This window comes from Xiphophorus couchianus, chromosome 1 (genome assembly GCF_001444195.1).
Source record: "Xiphophorus couchianus chromosome 1, X_couchianus-1.0, whole genome shotgun sequence".
NCBI lineage: Eukaryota > Metazoa > Chordata > Actinopteri > Cyprinodontiformes > Poeciliidae > Xiphophorus > Xiphophorus couchianus.
Genome location: NC_040228.1, coordinates 14452129 through 14473871, shown reverse-complemented (window position 1 = coordinate 14473871; position 21743 = coordinate 14452129). Strand labels below are relative to the sequence as shown.

Below are 21743 nucleotides of genomic sequence, written 5' to 3'. Positions count from 1 at the left end.
TGAATCAGATTACTGTTTAGTGTTTATGGCATTCAACAAGGGTGAAGCTAGTCAGAAATGTCACCAACATAGCATTTTACATAAGTGAAATGTATATATACTGTAAGTACATAAGTTTGCAGTGAAATAACAAACAGCAAACTTGCTTGTTTCTTTCAGTCAACAATGTTTCTACCTTGGAGCAACATTCACCGGCTCTGTCAACTTGCAGGGTGGGCTGACACTGTTCCTAATAAACAACAGACTCAGCTCCATAATCTGTCTTCTTTGGTAGATGCCATCACTGCATTAATCTTCTTATAACATAAGCAATACAACTCAAACACAGCTCCATTTCTTCCCAAACCGGCCCACAGTACAGTAAGTGTGAGATTTTGCTTGCTAATCTATCTCTAAAAAATGATCTAGCATGACAATGTTTTGGAGGGAATCTCACCATCTTCTTGTAGACTTTAGACTCCTTACTTCTGGAGAAAGCTCTATCAGACACCCAATGGGGCATCAGGCCCTCTGCAGAATTTGCACGGGTTCGTTGGATTTTGGCCATCATGGCTTTCTCGTCTTTCTGAAAGGAAAAATAAATAAATGCACTTAAAGCCATGTGACCAAAAGCATTCGGCTGTTTGTGTATGAAATATGTGGCAGTGGTGTGGTATTTTAAGCGGAGCCACGCAGATAAGAGCACTTACTCTTTTCTGGCTGCAGCCAAGCACCAAAAAGGTTTCGATGTTGTTTTCCTTCAGGTAAGCATTCCTCTCCCCTCCGTATCCTGGTTCTACCTCATAATCCCCATTCAGGTACTGCAAGGTGGCTTTGGTAATGTGGATACGTCTGAGAACACGAGCAATTCAGAAATCAGAAGCTGCACGGAGAAAGCGGTCGTCCGTCAGTCAAGCAGCAGGTGGAGCCGGACGTTCTCACCCTGCTTTCCCCCCGGCCTCCATTTGGTTGGCGAGCGTCACGTCATTGGACCAGACGTCAAACTGCCACTTGCGCAGGCCCAGCACCCCACAGTGCACGCGTCCGCTGTGAATGCCCACCCGCATGTTCACATTAACACCTGTCACTTCTCTTACCAGCCTGCAGATGAGAATACACACACTGCTTTTAAAAAAAAGACTTTGACCAACATTTCATGATGGTTTCTGTGTTTCAGTGCGTTAGTGTCCAATGTTCACTCACGAAATGGCTTCAATCATGTCTACTCCCATCTCCACACAGCAGTGGGCATGATCAGCCCGGGGCTCGGGCAGACCCGATACACAGTAGTAACAGTCTCCGAGGATTTTGATGCGCAGGCAGTGGTTCTCCTGTTCAACAAAGGAGCAAAATACAGATTTCACCTACGATGTTGGTTTTTCGTGAGACCTAATGTTCAGCTAGCAGTTCTGTGATTAAAAGCACTTTGGATTTGTTCAGCCTTTTCTTTTGTGTCACACTTGAACGTCTCAGATCGTCACACAAATTTTAATTGCAAAGATAATCTGGAAAAAAAAAACATGTTTATTAAGATAAAATGCTATCCAAACCAACATGGCCCTACAAGAAAAAGCAATTGTCTCCTCCTAAAACTCAGGTTGTGCCGCTCTTTGCAGCAGCAGCAACACGTGTTTTTGATGAGTGCCATAGTCTTTTACATCACCGCTGCTGAAATTTTATCCATTCTTCATTGGAGAATTGTTTTGTACAATGCAGGCTGAACATCAACGGCCTGTTTATCACATCTCGGTCCAATTTAAGTGCAACACTCCTCTGCTTTCAATTTGGGTTTTTATCGTTTCTGTTTTGAGTCAGTATGAGATCGGATTTCTGGTGCTGCTCACACCATCGTCAAGCCGAAATTGATGACCAGACATTCTCCTCCAGGATTTTCTGATATGCCACATATGGCAGGATGAACACCTTTTGTCTTAATAGTCTACAGAATATTTTATGTACAGTCTTGTGGACCAAGAAGGAATTTTTTTTTCAGTTTGCATATATTTTTCTGGCATAGCTTTTGTGCTTAGAACTCTACCATAGAGGCATTTTTGCTTACTCTCTCTATTTTTTAAATCAGTAGCACTGAACATAATTCTGCCAAATAAAGTCTGATGTGCTGTAGATGTTATTTCGGGTTCATTTGTGACCTCATGGATAAGACAGAGATACACTCTTTATGTAATTTTCAAAGGCAACTCTTGGTAAGGTTCACAACGGTTTTATGTTTTCTGGTTCTGTGGATAATGTCTCTCACTGAAGTCCCAAAATTTAAAAAATTGTTTTGTAACTCTTTCCAGACTCATCTGTTGTTGAATTTCGTTATAGCTGGGCTTAATGTGTCCCTTTATGGGTTGTTTTTGTCTAATTTATGTTGTCAGAAAAGATTTTGATCTTATAGGTCTTGAAATAATAAAGTTGGTAAAATTGTGAATAATTAGCTTTAATTAATAGCTTAACAGAGGATGATTGCATAGATTGTACATTTATAATTATAAAATTTGTAACTATATGAAAACTACCTCTTGTATTTAGTTGGCTTAACTTTATCAGATATTAAAGTTTTCTGTTTTGTGTAACATTGATGTGTTACACAAAAGAAATTAGATTAAATCTTTAAGGAGACAAAATAGTTTCTCACATAACTGCAGATAAGTCTCTGCGTAATCTAACTAGTGGCGTTTGCAATTTATCAAAGTACATAATGCTATTTTTATCTGTGATACGGCTAAGACTGCAGCTTGCACAGTAGCGCTGGAGTCAGTGGTTCAGAGTTGTGCAGTGAAAGTCGCAGCAGCAGGTGTCTCACCGAGGCCAGCTTGTCGAAACGGGCAAACAGCTCGTTCAGCGTCATGACCAGTTCCTGGGCCGTGCACTGAGACGCCAGGCTGGTGAAGCCCTCGATGTCGGCAAACAGTATGCTGCAGATCATGAGATGTTGGGGTGGAAGTGGTAAGAGGGAGGAAAGGAGAAAAAAAAAAAAAAAGAGAATTAGATTAATCAAATACAGAAGGAAAGAGGAAACTGCTCCAAATGCCACTGGAGCAGAGAAGAGACAACGAGTCGCAGACATTTGTTCAGCCACGGCTCTCATCGTTTAGTCAGATTTAGGTCACAACATCCATCCCTTCCCTCTGAGAACACCTCCACCCCCGTCGCCAGGTCTGCTTGACTTTGCTAGTCTAACTTTTAAAAGAAACGAAGCACAAGAATAAACAACAGGATGACCAAAGACGCTGTTCAAGGTGACGCTGTCTGTCCCACGAGGGAATGGGCTTTTCATCTTTTGCACAGCTTCATGTGGGCAGTAATGTCTTACCTCCATATAACAGGTTAAGCTAAACTGTAATATTTTGATATATAAAATTTTTAACTTTTAAGCTCACAACCTTTAAGCTCAGAATATCTCAGAATGCTCTGTTGTGGTTTTTATATTTATATCTTATAATTTTCCCTCACTACTGTACTATGCCTTCCAAAGTATTTATACCCTTTGAATTTTTTTACTTTTTGTCACGTTACATCCACAAGCTTTAATGCATCTTACCGAGATTTTATGTGAAAGAAGAAAATATAATAGTTCACAACTGTAAGTAGGAAGGACAACAGGTTTATGGATTTATTTTACAAATACAAATTTAAAGACTGTGGTTATGTTTACATGTGCAAAATTCCTTAATCGGATGGAAATGTATTCAGGTGAAATAATCAGAATGTATGGTTTATATGGAGTGGTATGTGCAGAGTTGTAACATTTCCCTAAAAAGACAGAAGAAGAAGAAGTGGTACTTCTGTCTGTAATGTACATAAAAAACAGAGTTGTGTCTTTGTTTTGTGTCTTCTAAGGGACAAGAAGGGATTTGCACCAGGTTCTGTTACTTCACTCTCTATTTAAGGTGCAGGCTGTTCGTTTTCAGATCAACAAACCATTTTTTCTTCTCCGACTTATCGCACACACGCACAGTCAAGTCAGACTGCCACATTCAGAACAAGTGTTTACATGCACGCCATTTGAATTATCAATCGGCATATTATACCACTTCTCTCATTCAGATTACAAATTCAGTCCAATCGAGCTGAATCTGATCAGAATAGTAATTACATTATGCATTTTTATTCTTATTGGTCATTTATTCTGATTACTTATGTCATCAGAAAAATGTAATGTAAATGTAAATGTGTATGTAAAGTGAGGACAACTTCCTCCCTGAACTGTGTGCTGTGTTCCTGTCTTTATGCAGCTGCTTGTTCACCAATGTTTTCCAAACAAATAAATAAGACTTTCACATTGCTAAATTTATACTGTGATAAAGTCTAGAGTTTTTATTTGCTAAATTAAAACAGGTAAACAGGTGTCATTCTTCTGTTTGCTAGTAGGTTTTGTTGGTCTGTAATATATGACCACAGTAAAATATACTGAGGATTGTGGTTGTAATGTGAACAAAAAACAAAATCCAAGAGCCATTAATACGTTTACAAGTCTTACTAACTCCCACACAATAAACACATTCACAACTGGCCAGTCAGAGGCCAAACCACATTATAATAAAATCATTTTAAGGGTTTTTTTTTTTTCTCATTTGGTTCAGATAAACTTCAGCCTTGGGATTTTTTAGTAACTGAAATGACGTGACTCAAAGAACTGTGAGTCAGAGAGCTAATCTACAAAGGGAACAAAACCTAAGAAAACAACCCTGTGAGTCAAAATTGGGTATTATTTCACCTTCAACACTGAACCACTGGTGACTCTTCAGTATTTGCAGAGGTGATATTAGATTTTTAGGCTCTGCAGTGATAAAACAAAGAAAGAGATAAACTCCAAACTGAGTTAAACTGATTATTTTGTGCACAATTAGTTCAATTTGAGAATTCTGTAAAACATAAAAAATGATAATGAGTAACTTTTATTTGTTTATGTGATTGTGCGCTGAATTCTTCACAAAAAGACCTGAAAATAACTCGACAAAAACTAAGGGTTTTAATCTGGGTTACATCGAGGTAATTGATTGTTCCTGGAACATTTACATCTTAGTAGGGCAGCGGCGAAGCAAAGCATTATGCCACTAAGCGCCGTAAATCAACCTTCCTTATCTGGGTCATCTGCCATAGATCTGCAGAAACTGTATATTTCTTGTTCCTCTATTAGTAGTGAGTTCTTCCATTTCAGGATGTGAAAACCATGTGCTAATGGTAATGAGAAAGAGGCACAGGAAACGTCATAATTTACTACTGAAAACATGGTTATGTTAATATCTGTGTCATCAAACCACAATATGTGTAACAGTCACTCTCAGGGGAAAAACATCTCATTCAGGTACAACGTCATCTTAAGTGGTTGTGTCCATTATTGGGCTTACCTCACATTATCGTGTTTCTGGATGTAGATTTTGTGAAACATCATGTCTTCCTTCTTGGCGTTGATATCTGCCTTCATCTCCATTGCAACGTGCCTCGGCAAAACAGATAGCAGCAACCGTTCCTAAACAAGGGAGAGAGAGAGGCAGAGGGAGGAATTTAAAAAAAAGACAGAAAGAAAGAGAGAGAGAAACACACACAGACATATAGAGGGCTTTTTAAAGATTATTTTCTACTAAACATACTGAATGTGTTACTGTGTTTTACTGGCATATGCGTGGGAACGTATTAGTTAACTAGAAAGGAGTGGAGATTTGTGTTTTTGAACTCACAACAACAACAAAAAAAAAGAGAAACAAATCAGTCCGTGACATGGAGACTCAAATTTGTTGCTTATTTGCATATGTGCGATGGGTTTTCCTGGAGGACGATGGCACGGCTGCTCCCTGTCTGACTCTGGGAAGAAGCGCCGGTAGAAGCGCCGGTGTGTGCGTACCTGCTGATGGTTCTCCCTCTGCAGGTGCTGCCTGGCCTGAATATATCCTCTCGTCTCCTGGAAGGTCTGTCTCTGGGAGACCTCAGCTGGATAGTGGGTGCAGATCCCGATGATGTTAGCGCACAGGAAGATCAGAACGTTGGCACATGTCTAAAAACAGAACCAGACGGTGAAGGTGAAAGGGAGTAAGAAAGTCAGGTACATGTCGGTTTTATTAGAGCAGTAAACTCAACTTGACGTGGGTGAGGTCGCGGAGGAACCTGATAACATTCTGTGTCATAGGAAGGTGAGGAGCCATTAGATGTGATCTGGTTGTAAAGGATGGGCAAATCCTCATAAATGTAAGAGGACATCATATCACTCTGTTCTGAATCACAGACCAAACTACAAACACTTAATGACTTAAACTGTTTTTGAGAATAACTTTAATCTTACGTTGATGGTTAACAACATTGACTGTTTCTTTTCTGTGCAAACGGTTCAAATATTTAGTCATAATTGGGTCAGACGTTTTTTTGCCACCTTGCAAATCTATCTTTATAAATATTACTCAGGTTTTCTGTAAGTCTTCCTACATTTTTCTTCTTTGGATTTTCTCCGTGTAATGTTTCTGATAACAATTCTTGCATATTGTGAAGTGATTGGTTGAAGAATCAAGGTGTAGAAAAGGAAAAGGAGAGATAGACTTAGGGCTGAGAATATTATCGTTTTCTTCTGCTTTCCAATAAAGTTCAAAGATTAATTAATCAGGTCATGTCTGCGCATTTTTTTCATTTTGTTTTAATTTACATCTTTCTTTTGTTTCAAGTGATGCTTACATTTTTATTCTTTTGATTTATTTCATGTTTCAATGTCTTTTTTTGTGTTATTTTGATGTTTGCATTTCTTCAGTTTCTAAGTATTGTAATCAGCTTGAGATACTCTTCAGAAACCAGAATGGAAAAAATTCATAATAATCCATGCAATTAGCTACTCTGATATTTAGCAGGTGTTTAATATTTTATAAAGTCCATTAAAATCCAAATCATGCATAACTTTGTCATAGATTTTGTAATCAAGGTTTTAATTTAGTTGCAGAAGAATTAATTGTAATTTTCTGAAAAGCAATGAACTCATACTACACATTCTTCTTTTAAATTGTTGTGTTTATACCACAACAGTATGAGTTTACTAAATGTTACCTCCACATAAAGCTTAGGCCTAGTCCATGAACAGCTTCATTTGAACAGTTTCAAAAAGTCAGCTCTTCTTTATGTCTGAAGAAGTTCTGAAACAGGACCGAAGAGATGAATCATCTTTCATTTAAAGTATACAGGTAAAAGCACTTTGGTTTTCACCTAGTTGATACCAAAATACTAGTTTATCTCTCCCAAGCTAATTGGTAATTGTTAAGCTACAACTGAAGAAATTAAAATAAATTATATCTTTATGCCAGGACTTAAGTAATCAAGGGTTACACAATCCAATTCAGCTTTGGGTCACCATTAAGTTTGCTGCTATCTGTCAAAAAACAGTGGCTCATCCTCAAAGATTAGGAACTACATTCCTGAAAGAAATTGGTACTTTAACATCTCAAAACATTCAAGTATTTTAGGAAAGCCTTAAAAATGTCATAATATATTTTGACTACTTGGAGGTGAAATATAAAACAACGGAGGGATGATTGATTTTTGTCCAGTGCAGAATATTTTGGCAAGAATGATAATTTGATCCAGCAATCAATGATTTAGAGGTTAAATAAAAAAAACACAACAACATCCATGTATGTCTACTAATGCGGTGCTTTAGGCAGAGGCTTATGTAGCTGCCACTTACGTGCTGTGAAGTTTGAGAATCCACAATCTGTATGCAATTGTCTGTGACTGGAACAGATTAAGCTGAGCAGTATAGTACAGTTGAATTTGTGGGGTCATTGACCTTCAAGGCATTCCTCTCTGCTGCTGCAACCACTGTCTGTTTGTTTTTCGGACCCCCCTTGTGGCAAGCCGAGCCTGCGAGTCTTCTTTTATTTTTTTTCTGCTCAGTAGAGTCAGACTGAACATCACGAACTGAGTCCCGAGTGTCCGTACTTCCCCTCCTTCAGAAAATGTTGGAGCATGCGCAGACACACGTCTCCTTCATGTTCAGAGACACACTCTGGCCTGGGAAAGTCATTTGACCTCTGACCAGAACACCCGAGTGTTTCCTCCACAGATAATATCATCAATAATGGGGGAAGAAAAAAAAAGTGCAGGCTCAGCGCCCATACAAAAGGCAGATACTGAATCAGGAGTCGTAACAGGCTTTAACAGGATTTTTCAAGAAGTTGAAAAATCTCTCCTTTGGTACCAGTATGTCTGCAGGGTGCTGGTATGTGGTCAAACCAGTGTCTGTTTGTATGCATGCTTGTAATTTGTGTTCATCAAAAATGATGGCGGCAAAGAGATGTGGAGCAAAAGATAGAGGTGGGTTATCTGTTTGCACACATACGCGGCATATTTTCATGGACGTGTCAGCGCCTTTTTCAATATCTGAATGATAATTGAATCATAAGGGGTTAAGCTGCTGCGTTTATCATTCGCACGCTGCTGAAATCAGCAAATGAAAGCTGACCCTCTGTAAAAATAAAGCAATGACTTTTTTTTTTTTTCTCCTCACGCTGTCCTGAGACGAGTTTACACTGTATACACCAGAGCTGACCATTTGTTGTCACAACAAGTCAGAGATAATCCAATAACCTATGCTTGAAACAGGACACTGTGACCGCAGCACAGAGGGAGGCAAATTCCACTGGGAGCCTTAGAAAGGACGATCAATTCTGGCCGACTTTTCAGCCTGAAAACAAACGACTGGTCCAGATTGGGGGGACATCCATAAAGACTTCATCCTCAGATATGACAGAATCAAACTTCAGATATTTGAAGTAAGAAAAAAAAAGCACTTATTTGTTCTATCTATAAAAAGGAAACTCACTTGAGAGCTATTTAAAGGTGAGATGAGCTGGCTTTTAGGGTCCAGGTGTGTGAGCCGAACATCCACTCGTGTTTTTTTTTCCACAACAAGCTTTGTGGTTGTTCCTTTGCACGTAAGATTGAATTTGTTCCACATCGTCACACGCCTTTACTGCTAACCAATTGTCTTTTTAACTCAGTCAGAAGCTCAAGCCTGCTGATTAGCGCTATATCGTGATGTTCTGTGTAGTCAAAGGCGACCTGATACTCCGGTTTCTAACATCTACTTTCACGTTAATACCAAACAGATGGCTGTGAAAAGACCCAGCAAGATAACTTGGTTAGGCGGCCTGTCTGAGAATCAGCGGCATCTGTAGCTCCCACGAATACCCTTACCACTAATACACTTCTTTGCAATAAGACTAGTAAGTAAAATGTCAAAGACGCCTATGGAGATTTCAATCTAATTGATTTATTGATTGGTTTTGGTTGTGGTTTTGAAAAATTAGAAGTTCTTCTTCCTTTAAGAAAAAAACTCTAAAGAAAACACCAAATTGTCACATGATTGCTTGGCATCACAATCTCACTCAATAAGGCATTTTAAGGCTTTTTACTCAGCCAATAAATATGGAGGAAGCTGTGTGTAAGTATGTATGTTCACAACAATGCTGATATAAAGCAAAGGTTTTTCAAAATGATAGGGGTAGTTGAAAACCCAACGGCCACTTTAGGTCACATCCGCCCACTGGTCAGCATGAGGAGTCATTGAAAGGAAAGCGAACCATTTGTGGGAGATTTTGGACAGATTTTCTACTATGCATGTTGAAATCAGCTAACACCATCCTTGGTCTCCCCTGAGAATGGGCCTGCGGCACCACATTCGATTTTTTGCCTGTCTGTAGCCTGTATATTATTTCGAGGAAAGGAAAGCATGAGGAAAAAGCAATGAGCAATGCTTCTGTTAAAGTCAAGTTTCACGCAGAACCAAACGCACTTAAAGGGGATATAAAATAAATCTGGAGCTAAGCATGAAGTGCGTGAAAGCTCTTCAGGACTGGCAGCTCTTTGATTCTGAAGCTTGTTTTGTCTGTTCAAGCATCCGGCCTCGCAAATCCACCCCAGACACGGAGCTGACACTCCGCTTCCTCAACAGAGATGTGGTGCAGAAGACACAGAAGCTGCTTTTCTCTCTCAAAGTCATCCAACTCTCGCAATCTCAATAAAGTAGCACCTCATAGTTGATGATTCCTGAGCATTTATTGTGTAGATTTTTGGCTCTCTGAAGGTTACCCTTGCTCAGCATTTACATTTGCAGAGATCTCTTGGCGGTGGTGCTGAAGGGAATCCAAACATTAGCTTATAAGGTGTGGCTCACAGTAAGGTCTTTATACAGTCTTGCAGAAGGGTAGAATGTTAAAGAACAAATGGAGGAAGAGGATGGAAAAGACCTCACCTTGGCAAACAGACAGAAAATCCACTCTGTCTTTATTAACATCCCACTGGACAAAACCCTCGAACAGTAGTAAAGCTGGAACGTACAAGCGTGCACACTGAGTTACTCATTCATTCAGGGGCAAAACGAAATGCCAAAGCTGATGTGCTGATCTATATTACATTTCATGAGAGGCCTTTTGTGTTGGTTTGTTCTCATGCAGGTTGAGTGAAGGTGACTGTGGTATCTCAGTAACTCATTTCAACTTCAGAACTGAGTTAAACAGAATAAGTGGAAATGAAAACTAAGAACTGACGTCACACAGTGCTTGGGAAACATCACACAGCATCAACAAACTTCAAGGTGTTTATTTGAGATTTTATGTGATGCACTTCACAAAGTAGAGCAAGATTGTTAGGTGGAAAGACAGGAATAAATATATTTTTTAGAAGTCTACAAATCTGAAAAGTGTGGCATACATTTGTATTCAGTGATTCAGCCCTCTGTAAATCCACCTTTTGCTGTAATTACACCTGCAACTCTCTGACGTGTCCTTTGTTTCTCCAAGCTGTCCACATTTGGAGGGAATAGTTTTTTCTCCAACCATTCTTATTTTCAAAATAGCTCAAGCACAGTCACTGGATGAAGAGCATCAGCAAATATTAATTTTCTGGCTTTACAATTGGTTTTTGATCTGGACTTTAACTAGGCCAAATCAAACCTAAAAATGTTTTGATCAAGACCATAACACTGCAGTCCGGGCAGTTCCCAACTACTTTGTTTTGATCTACGTCACATAAAATCTCCCCCAAAACCTCTTGAGATAACTTGGTGAAACGTGAAAAGGTTTGCAGAGTATGAACACTTTTGTGTATAATAAGCGTAATATATTTTCTAAAATGTCTCATCCCCGTAAGCAATGCAGAAGTCTTTCTAAGCTTAAAAAAGTCGATATATTCTCTGTACTCTGTACTCTAAGCTGGAGCTTAAACTCTGAGAGGCCAGAGTGCTACGTCCCACAAGTCAACACATGGACTCTGGGGACACTGACTGCTGCTGACATGAAGGCGACTCTCCAGCAAATGACCTTTGATAGGCATCTGCAACTTTTTGAATTTATAACAGATGAGAGTCACACAGTGTGGATGAATGCCTAAAAAGATAGCGTGGTAAAAATAGGCAATGGTGAGAGACTTTGTGGCACTAGCTGCTATCACTCTGTGGCTTACAATGATATATAATTAGTGACAGAGAAAAATGCTTTTCCTTATAAAGATGAACGCCGCACTGGGGTGTGGGTGGCTGTCTTTGCCATCTTGGGTCCCCGCCGAATGGAATCGGAGTTTTGTTTTCGTCAGGACTCGGGCCAAACCAAAATTAGTCTCAGACGTCAAAGTGATCTCTGCAAAAAACTGAGGCAAATTCCACGAAGCTAATCTGGGCTGAAGACAGGCTGAACATCTGTCTCAAAAATAAACCCTGAAATAATACTGGGATGAGAAATGGCAATTGGTGAAAGCAAATGTCAGCGATACCTCAGGTTGTCTGGCAAAAGCAACCAAACAGAAGAAAATAGCAGTATTATGTATTTTCTAGGAACAGTTCCATTTTATTGCACAATCAAGTATCTATGTTGCCTTAAGTTGTCATAAAATTGGTGTACTTATCAAACACACCTTAAAAGAAATCCACCTTGAAATTGGCCTCTGTCTCTTTAAGGAGCTCCTGCTCTTCCCAACACAACATGTCATCACAACAATGCTTTTCTATTATGCTGTTTCTTGGGACCGTTGGACTGAGAAGTAGTAGCTGTAAGATAAGCAGTTCTGCCAGGTGTTTGCTAATTGCTGCTGCCGCTAGTCGGTAGGAGCTGAGTGGCGGGAGGCGCGGGGGGGGGTCTGTTAGGTGGAGGCTTGGCTGGAGACTGCAGCTGCAGGGAGGAGCTTTGTGGAAAAGGTGACAGCAAACATTTCTTTTTTTCCCCTCCAGGGGGTCTTTTTGTGGGCTCTAGTGTCCCTTATATGAAAGTAGGCTGACGGGAAAGGGGAGAAGACATGCGGCAAAAGTCACCGGGTCAAAACCGAATCAAACCTGCGACAGCACCTTCGAGGACTCAAGGCCTCCAAACGTGGGTCGCGCTACCCCCTACGCCACCACAGCACGCCGCCCCTACAGCAAACATTTCTACACCCAGAATGGCTACAAGGGGAGATTCAAGGATTGCTCAAACATGCAGAAAAACCAAAGCAACACTCCAGGAATGTTTTTGATGAGGGAATAACATAATAAAATGACATAATGCTCAAAAAAGTCAATTTTACAAATACAATATTATTTTTGTCTCACTTATTTCTGCCTGTTCCTTCTTGTGGATTGAATGGCTCCTGGTTTTACAGCTTTCTCCTACAAACATTTGACCGCAGCACATTAAGGTAGAAGAGTTAAGGGCACAATCTTAGATAAGGCCCAGATAGTCCAATAAAGTTTTATTTACTCTGTAGTGTTTACTTTAAATAAAAATCATAATATCCCTCTCTATTCTGCTTTTCTCCGTTTACCTTCTTCCTTTTTCAGACAGAATGCATTTGGGCGGCTCTGATTTTACAGCTTCTTCTGGGAACTTTATCTTTATTTACCCTCTGAATGCTGAGAAAAAGGTAATCAAGAGTCCACAAAGCCACAGAGGGTTTCTTGGCTACTAACAGACAACTTAACAAACAAATGTAACACAAAAAGAACTGTGTTTTTGTTGTTGTATTGTTATTTGAAACCTGGAGCAAGGCTGTTTCCCTAAAAAGTGAAGCAGGAAGACTGCATTACTTTGTCTCGTGAATTTTGTTAGTCTCTGGCTTCTCACTGCAGAAAACTAACCAACAGGTTCTGAGCTCAAGGCCTAGCTGCAGGGACATTAATCATTTTGCATTCTTTTTGTTTCCCGTTATTTTATTGTTTTTTTTTTTGTCTGAACAACATGTGGAACCTGAGGTTTTGAAGGGAAATTTGAGGTTTGATACTTTGTTTCTGCTTTCAGCAACATCCATTCCGTTTTAATTTTACAGCATAAAATAATGAGAATCAGCTTTAATGCCAAGCTTGTGTTAACAAACAAGCAATTTGACTACAGCTTCGCATGCTTACAGTGTACTGATACTATTGAATAAACCAAACACTTGAACTAAAAAAAGCCCACTGTGGTTTTCTTGACTTCTTGTTACCTTTGTCTCAGTATTCGAAGGGAAATGCTAAATAACAGCTGTTCCCAAGAAATGCTTTCAGTTTTAGTTTTCTGAACCAGTTTGTGGTCTCAAAGGTTTTAAATAAATTACAGTTTCAGCTACAAATATTTGCGGGCATTTCCATCCTGTGGTTTAGTGTCCCAGAGAAGGTGATGGAGTGACTGGAGTGTCCCCCAGCTGTATGGAGCGTAGGGTAACACAGCCCTTACCAGCACCTGCTGCAGTGAAATGTTTTCCAGCTGACAGAAAGAAGGCTTTTATCCTTTTCCCTCTCTCAGAAATAAAACACATTTGGTAGTTTGGATATATTTCAGTTTGGCAAACTGAACTCAGTCCTACTAAGGGAGCAGTGTTTTAAAACTCCAGTTGGCAAATGACAAAGCAAAATATGTGCAGCCAACTGAATCACCTAACCAAAATCTGCTTAGTTTAAAAGAGGACAAAAGCAAACGCATGTAATAGTCTGTGAAATAAGGTGGTCAAACTACTATTACTTATAAAAGGTAAAAAGAAAAAAACACATATTAACCATTCAAGTTCATTCATAGATCAGTTTTCATGCAGTATTTCTTCCTGGTTTCTTTGTTCTAAAACCTAAACACTGAAATTAAGCTATCATTCTCACACAAAAATATGTTCTGAAGAGTAATGTGACTTTTGTGGCTTTGATTAACTTAGTAGAAACAAAAGCAAAAAAAGATGACTCTTTTAGGCTGTATAGGCTGCTGACCCCTGTACAAGAAGACTAGAAGAAATGCCTTCTTCTGTTCCTTTTCCAATTATCACTCATTAGATGAAGCAGATTCAGAGCACAGCACTCGCTGTGTGTCATAACGTCCTGGCTTCACAGGGCTCTGGCTCCCTCACTGTTTGTCTGGACGGACAGGAGGGGAGGGCGGGCAGGCAGAGGGCAGAGCTGGACATGACACCCTCCTCCCAGCTGTGTTTTCACCAACCCTCCACTTCCTGTCCGCTGAGACCCTCGTAGGCACAGCTGCAACTACAACACCACAGCCAGAGGAACGCCAGGCGATCAGTCACTGTAAGTTTGGCCCTCTTTTGCTGATTTGGACTGTGTTGAGGAGTCCAGACCTTAACACAGTCCAAATCAACTAACTGTTTTGAGTCTGAGCTAAACATCCAGGAATTCAAAGATCGACTGTTATAAGATCTCCTTTTAAGCACAACGTGAGGCCACCTATGCACCTAAAGACAGAGCAACTTAGCATGAATATTTAGACAATGCTGTAAAACCGGAAAGCAAAGTGACCTGCAGAAGCAACAAAACTTGAACGTTTTTAACCTTTTCTCGGGTTACACACTAAATTTTACATCAAGGACCAACACAAATGGTGCATAAGAGTTAAATGGAAAGTAAATGTTTCAATTTTATTTGCAAAACCTTGCTTTGATTCCTCTATATGAAGTCCAAGTTCAATTCGGAATTGCCTTCAGAAGTCACACAATGACCACAACATGACACTGAAGCATGACTCTGACAGCATTATGTTGTGAAGATACCTTTTTTTCAGCAGTGTAGACAGAAGCATGCAGAGCTGACTAAGAAGAAAACATTTTGGACATTGTACAAAATTTGAGGATCAAATGTCTCAAACTCCAGTCCCCAAGACTAACTGTCAACGTTCAAATACAACTCTTCACATGTGTTAGAAATGTTGCTGGAGCTGAATATTCTGGTTTCATTCAAAACATGTCTATGTGTTAGAATGCCTCAGTCAATGTCCAGACTTTAATCCAATTAAATCCATGTCCAGACTTGAAAACTGACGTTCATAGATCATCACATCTTGATTCAGAATGGGTTGTCTCTCAAGTTACTGTGTGTGTTGGGGTGTGATGACCAAAAACTTTGCTTTAATCTGAATTACCTTCATTTGTAGTAGTCAAATAAAAATAAATTATGTTCATTGTGACTCTTTGTGCATCTGTTCACAGCAACAGCAAAACTTTAGCAGTTCATTCTCCTGAACTGTGCACGATATTGGCTTTTACTACAAAGTACACAGATCAATACAAGGAAAACAGGTTATAGTTTAAACAGAAGAAAAAATATATTTTCAGTCCACAAGCTGCTTAGTCAAGGATGGGCTGATACTGAATTCATGAATGTGACACATCTGGCTTTTAGCACAAATTCAGGACCACAGTGGACGGGAGTCATTTAACATGTTTATGAAACCGGTGTTTCATGAGAATATGAGCCCAAGTGTAGAGTTTCAACCCATGCTTGAAAGAGCAAAGCATCAGCTGCATTGCATGTATATGACCTTTGATTTATGATGTTCTGCTCTCCCTACTTTGCACTCTGCTGTGCCGTGGTGTTCCCAAACAAATGCCGCTGGAAATGTGGTTCACACAGACTGAACGGTAGGAAAACAAAGAGTAGGACATTGCAATTGGCAGTGAAAGGAGAGACATTTTTGGGATCTATAATTGTTACACTAAACAATCCATCTAATCAGCTTTTCACATTTTAGTGGGGGGGGATTATAAATTCCAACTTCCTTTGGATTTACTCTGAGTGTGTGAAAATAAAATCATGGGACCAAGGCCTTGTGCTAAAGATCATTCATTAAAAAACACTACTGTGAGTCCGAGGGAGAAATCTGCACAAACTGGACAAAGCATAAAAATATATTTTTTTTTTTCTTCCTGTTTTACAGGTAGCTGCTGAGGAGACATCAAGTTTAATGGGGACAATGATATCCCTGACAATAAAAAACAGGAGCTGGCCAGACATGTGTACATATCAGGGGGAGGAAGTCGGGTGTCTATTTGTGCACAGCTAGTGAACGTGCTGCTACAGCCTCGCCTCAGAAAGCACAATCTCATGCCAGTCTGTCATAAAGTGTCAGTGTTTCCCGTGTGTAATTACAGCTGGGGTAGTGGGAATAACAAAAGACAGTCGGCTAATGTGATGGTGACCTTTGACAAAGGAGGCATTCAACTTCCATGCCACCATAACTGGAACGGACAGTGCATTCAGCAAGAGACGAATTATCCATAATCATGCATGCCACAATTTAACAGCATAAGGATTTTTAATGTATATTGCTGATTATTATGACAGTTCAGCCTTGATCCTTGTATTTACTTTTGCAGAGTCAAATTACTGGTAAACAATGAACTGTTATTAGAAGCCTGCACTTCCTGGTCCGTGATTATAAGCAGGGTTGCTATTTCCCTTTGGATTTAAAAGAAATGTACGGCTTAATGGTAATCCTAATTTTTCCCACTAGCAGCAACGGAAATTACCCGTGTTGGTCTCTCTGTTTGTAGTTGTAATACAGTAATGAAAGAGTCTCCACCCCGAGGTTGGGTAGGTTTATTATTTGAGCCACAGTGTTGTTTGAACCAAAAGAATTGTGGGAAACATTCTCACCATTTCAGTCACATAAACCACACCAACCTCCGCAACTTTCTCTTTGTACAATTTTTTTGTAGGTACTATGCTAGCAAAAATTATTTACCATTTCACAGATATTCCCTGTTTTTACTGTTTTCATCATCACACTGTTATAATTATAGGACACTGCAATTTCTGCTACGTGCAAAATGTGGACAGAATCACAGAATTTAATAAACAAAATGGAATCCACAATAAAATGGGGAAATTCACAGCTATCATCAGCGAGAAAGGAAGGATATGCTTTCTTTGATGTTTTATCCGCGATATCTCCCTTATCCGCTGTTACCTGGTTAGACAAGGCTCAGCTCTCCCCTCCACACAAACAAAATAATCCGGTCAGAAACACTGATGTCTTCTCAAAAAAAAAAAATCAAATAACTCAATGCTTAGCGTAAGCTGCAGGGCCAGTGAGTTTTACGAAACAGAAGAAAACTCAACTGAGAAAACTCAACAGCTGCAGTTGCAGGAACATGAGAGCTAAACTCTGACAGTAATCACTTCACTGGAGATGTCTGTGACAGATGGAAGAAATAAAAAAAATGAATGTAGGCCCTGATCACTATTGACATTTTAGAGAACTTTATGCTTCGCTCTTTTGACAAGCTTTATGGATGTGCTGATGTCATTTTCCAACAGGAACTGGCAACTACCCACAATGCCAAACGGTGCTTTAATGACCACGGTACCACAACCACCGACACACTCACATGACCCAAACCCCATCTGAGGAGAATCTGAGGAGGATCGTCAAGAGGAAAAGAAGAGGCAGAAAAATCAGCACTGCAGAGAAACTGCAGGTCGCTCGCCCATATTTCTGTATTAAACTTTCTATTCTATTGTTTTTATTTACTATTTAAATTACATAAAAACTGATCATTTACAAGTGCAATTTCTGAGTTGTATCTTTAAATGTGGCATGAAATGAAAAGGCCAATTCAGTACACATACTATTTATTAGAATTCCCTCTACGGAAAAGTGACTTCAATATGAGAAACGATTTTTTTTTTTTTCTTTCAATTTTGGTCTCTGAGTAATTATTTTCAAAGCCTCTGCCTCTAAAATGTTCCAGTCAAGAAGCCAAACAGACATTTTAACATCGCTAAAAACATCAAAAACCCAGATCATGAAAATCAACTGTACTGAGATAGAGAACAGGCAATCAGCGATTTCATTTTCAGTATAACATTGCAGTCAGAGAGCACAGGTCATTTTCTAAAAGAAACCTGTGAGTTTTACACATGCTTCTCACCTTCACTCCCCATAAATCACTGCCTACAAGGTTCGGTAACTTAAGCATCTGCTCAGTCGTTGTCTTCTGAACTAAACGAATAATGTAGGACTGAGTAATACTCATGATATTTCATGGATTGGTATATTTCTTAGCAGTGTTAAGCTGAAGAATCTGTATGTTTCCAATAAGACACATTTCCATTGAGCCCATAACAAAGTGCCAAAAGAACAGGTTATTCCTTTAATGCTGGATCAGCATGCAGGAACTAAAATAAAAGCCTTTAGATCAGGCTCTGTCAAAGAATTCTCTTATTTAGTATTTGAATATCTAAATGTATCCTACCAATCATGAACAGCTTACATTTCTTGTAAATATGTATATCAATGTCTATTATTTGTAAATTATTACAAGTCAGATAAGAAGTCTGAGCATTATGCATAGGCATGTGAATGTTACTTAAAAAAGTATTCAATAGAAACAAAAACATCCAAACACACAGACGTCTGAGACCTCAGCACAACCTTTAATCCTACTTAGGATGACTGGAATAAAGTTAAAATTTCAAACTGTGTTAATTAGAAAAAATTATTTATTAGGAAAAATTCGCAAAATAATAAAAGGAATTTGGTCACTTCTTATGGTTGAATTGTTTTGGCATTTATGTATAAAAAGATTATTCTTTCTGTTTGAGTTATTTTGGTATGATTGGATCCTATCTGGCTGGTCTACAAAAAAAAAAAAACTGCTACTGTAAATGGAAATGTTGGTTATTCTGAATGTGACAGCCAGCTAATATTACTGTTCATTATTTGTTATTGGTCATTATTTGCGCTCTAGTGGTTTCCAGATTTGCAGCAGAGAGTTTATAGATTGAAGCTCAGTTAAAAAATGTTCTGTATTGCTGGTCATAACATTTTAGGCATCAAGGCAGAAATATTCTTCCCCCACCTGCTAACTGTGCATCAATTCATTAGCATAGAGAGTGTGGAGATGTCTAGACAGAATTGGAGTAACTGTATAGAGAAGGTTAAATCCTAATCTCTCTGTAGTTAGGCTAATAGTCACTGTGATCTTTCCACAGTGTCATACTCCAAGTGCCTATTCTAATCACCTTCATGTCAGTCAGGCTGCCTCAACAGACACTAAAAGTTGGGGACAAAAGGCCAGGACTACAGCGAGCCACATTCATCTCCCCACATGCGTTCTAATCGTTAAAGAAAGGCCAGACCCAAATCTAACCAAACATTTTTGGTTAACAGTTTGAAAATGGATTTTCAACAGATTTGTTTACAGATGTTTTACATACAATCTGACAGAGTTTGATCTGGTTTGTCATAAGAGATTAGCATAACGTTAAGTCTCTAGATCTACAACGCTGGTCAAAACATACCTTAAAAGACTTTGCACCTGCAATTGCATCGTAAAATTTGGTCGACAAAATTTTACGACGCAAAATTGTAAAATTTTGCGTCGTATTCATTGACGGGGACTGAATGTAAGCTCATGTCACACTTTACAAACTTTAGTTAAAAATAATTTTGGAGTTATGGACTATGTTATTTTCACCTCTGAATAATCTAATCTTAAATAAAACAAGAAATAAAATACACTGAATATGGTGGTTGTAATTCGACAAAAATGTAGAGCAGTTGAAGGGCACTGAAAAAACAAACCATTCTGTGCTAACGCTACGACTCTGAAGGGATTTAAGCAATAAAGATTCTTTGCAAACTTTCCAAAAATGTTGTTCAGTTTTCACTCAGCTCACACTCAAGTTTGCAAGAAATGTTATCAAGGGAATAGAAACAATTATGGTTTCAAGAGATGGAGCAAAAAAGAAAAAGAAATACACATAAATAAACAAGTTTTATTATAATGTGAGCTGATTCTTTCTCCCAGGACGCACATGAATAATCTTAATAATTTAAAGCCAACTGTCTGAAATAACTAAAGACCTGTAGGGAAGCACTCCTAACTCTTGTTGTTTGTCTGTTTCAGAAACTATAGAGAATGTTAAAGTAAGAGCCAACACCTTCTTTAAATTTACAAGCTGGAAACAGAAACACAGACAAGGGAGTGGTGAAAACATGAAGCTGTGAAGCCTTCAGAGCTCTAACCAAAGCAATCTCCATGAATAAACATCTGGAGGTGAGTTTGCACAATCTGCAGGCATGGAACAAGCTGTATCCATCAATACTCAATCAATGATAGATGGAACCAACTTAATGCGTTGGAAAATGCGTGTAATTTATATAATTTATCCGGATGTGTTGTGCAAATGAATAATGCTAAAACCAACACAGCTGTTTTCAAAGAGGAAGCCTCACAGAACCTGGCAGATGTCTCTTCTTATATCATAACAGGCGACAACTGTATTAAGAGCGATTAAACCATTCCCCTGTAGGGTTCTGGAGAAACTTTTAGTGAACAGCAGCAGTGCTGCATCCCTGTTCCTGAGAGCTGCTACACATTCATCTCTCTGCAGTTATCTGAAGAGATCCTACAGAGCAGAGGAAAGCGGACCGGTGCAGAGTGCTGAAAAGCTGGGATCAATGGAAGCAATCCCCACGAGTAGCACGAGCTCAATCTCTCCCTGTTGTGAAAGAAAAAGGCCACTCCATGTGAGAGGGGTTTTGTGAAAATGGAAATATGACTCAGAGAAGGAGAGAGAAGAGACTGGTGGGTCTTTGACATAAGGGTGAGTCAGCCATTCATTTTATTCATGTTCAACATCAATGGTTTTCCACTTGTCACCACAGTCGAAGCCCACAACCTCCGTCCCCTACAACCACCTCCTCTTCTCCATGGCGGAGGTCCCTCACAAAGATTTCTTTTGTTCTCCGTGTCGTCCGTTTCTCATCTCCACTGATCTGATCCTGTATGAATATCTCTGCAGGAAAACGACAAATGGGAGAACAGGCTGGCTCATGAGGGACAACAACCAGAAGAAGAGCAACACAAAGACCCCCTTTTATGGGAAACTGGTTTGGTTGTTCTTATTTTCTTTCAGCCATTTGTTAAAAATTCAGACTTGTTTGTCACCTGGACTGGGTTAGCTGATTGGCACCATCTGCCTTTTCATTAAATTTACTCCACAGGTCCCTTTGTTCTCGAAGATGCTTTGTCATCATTTTTTACCAGTGCTTTGTCTTTGTCTTCTTGTTGCTCAAGTACCTGCCTTTGTGTTTCATGATTTGGACTTTCTGCTACTGCTACCTCCTGTCAATTAGACTTCATTTTGTATAAATAATCCAGTCCAGAATAGCTTGTTGCAAAGGCTGCAGCTGACTTCTATCGTCATTAAACAACTCCAGTCTAAAACATGTCCCAAATGTTTATGTGAACGTGATTTAACCTTTTGCTGTTTTGCACTGGAAGGTTAGTTACGTTCCAGTTCTGAGCGTGCCGCACACTTACAAAAGAATATTTAAAGTGTCTGATGTAAACGTAAAAAGGTAACATGTTATGGCAGTTCCTGCGACAGACTGGCGACCTGTCCAGGGTGTACCCCGCCTCTCGCCCGGAACGTAGCTGGAGATGGGCACCAGCAACCCTCCCGACCCCATTAGGGACAAGGGTGAACAGAAAATGGATGGATGGATGGATGGGTTATGGCAGTTTAGCTGAACTTCTACCAAGTTTTAGACTGCCTT

General features: G+C 39.4%; 1 protein-coding gene across 3 annotated transcripts in view; it reads right to left on the bottom strand.

Annotated features, from left to right (window-relative positions):
- The window catches only part of LOC114160600 (adenylate cyclase type 6-like), a 46949-nt gene that overhangs the window by 15479 nt on the left and 9727 nt on the right, over positions 1 to 21743 (bottom strand). For all 3 annotated transcript variants that reach the window (XM_028043348.1, XM_028043432.1, XM_028043275.1), the window contains 7 exons: positions 5831 to 5980; positions 5337 to 5458; positions 2789 to 2900; positions 1183 to 1310; positions 922 to 1080; positions 690 to 831; positions 437 to 565 (listed from right to left, as the gene is read on the bottom strand). In XM_028043348.1, the coding sequence (XP_027899149.1) occupies positions 437 to 565; positions 690 to 831; positions 922 to 1080; positions 1183 to 1310; positions 2789 to 2900; positions 5337 to 5458; positions 5831 to 5980 (942 nt within the window). The remainder of the gene's footprint in view (positions 1 to 436; positions 566 to 689; positions 832 to 921; positions 1081 to 1182; positions 1311 to 2788; positions 2901 to 5336; positions 5459 to 5830; positions 5981 to 21743) is intronic.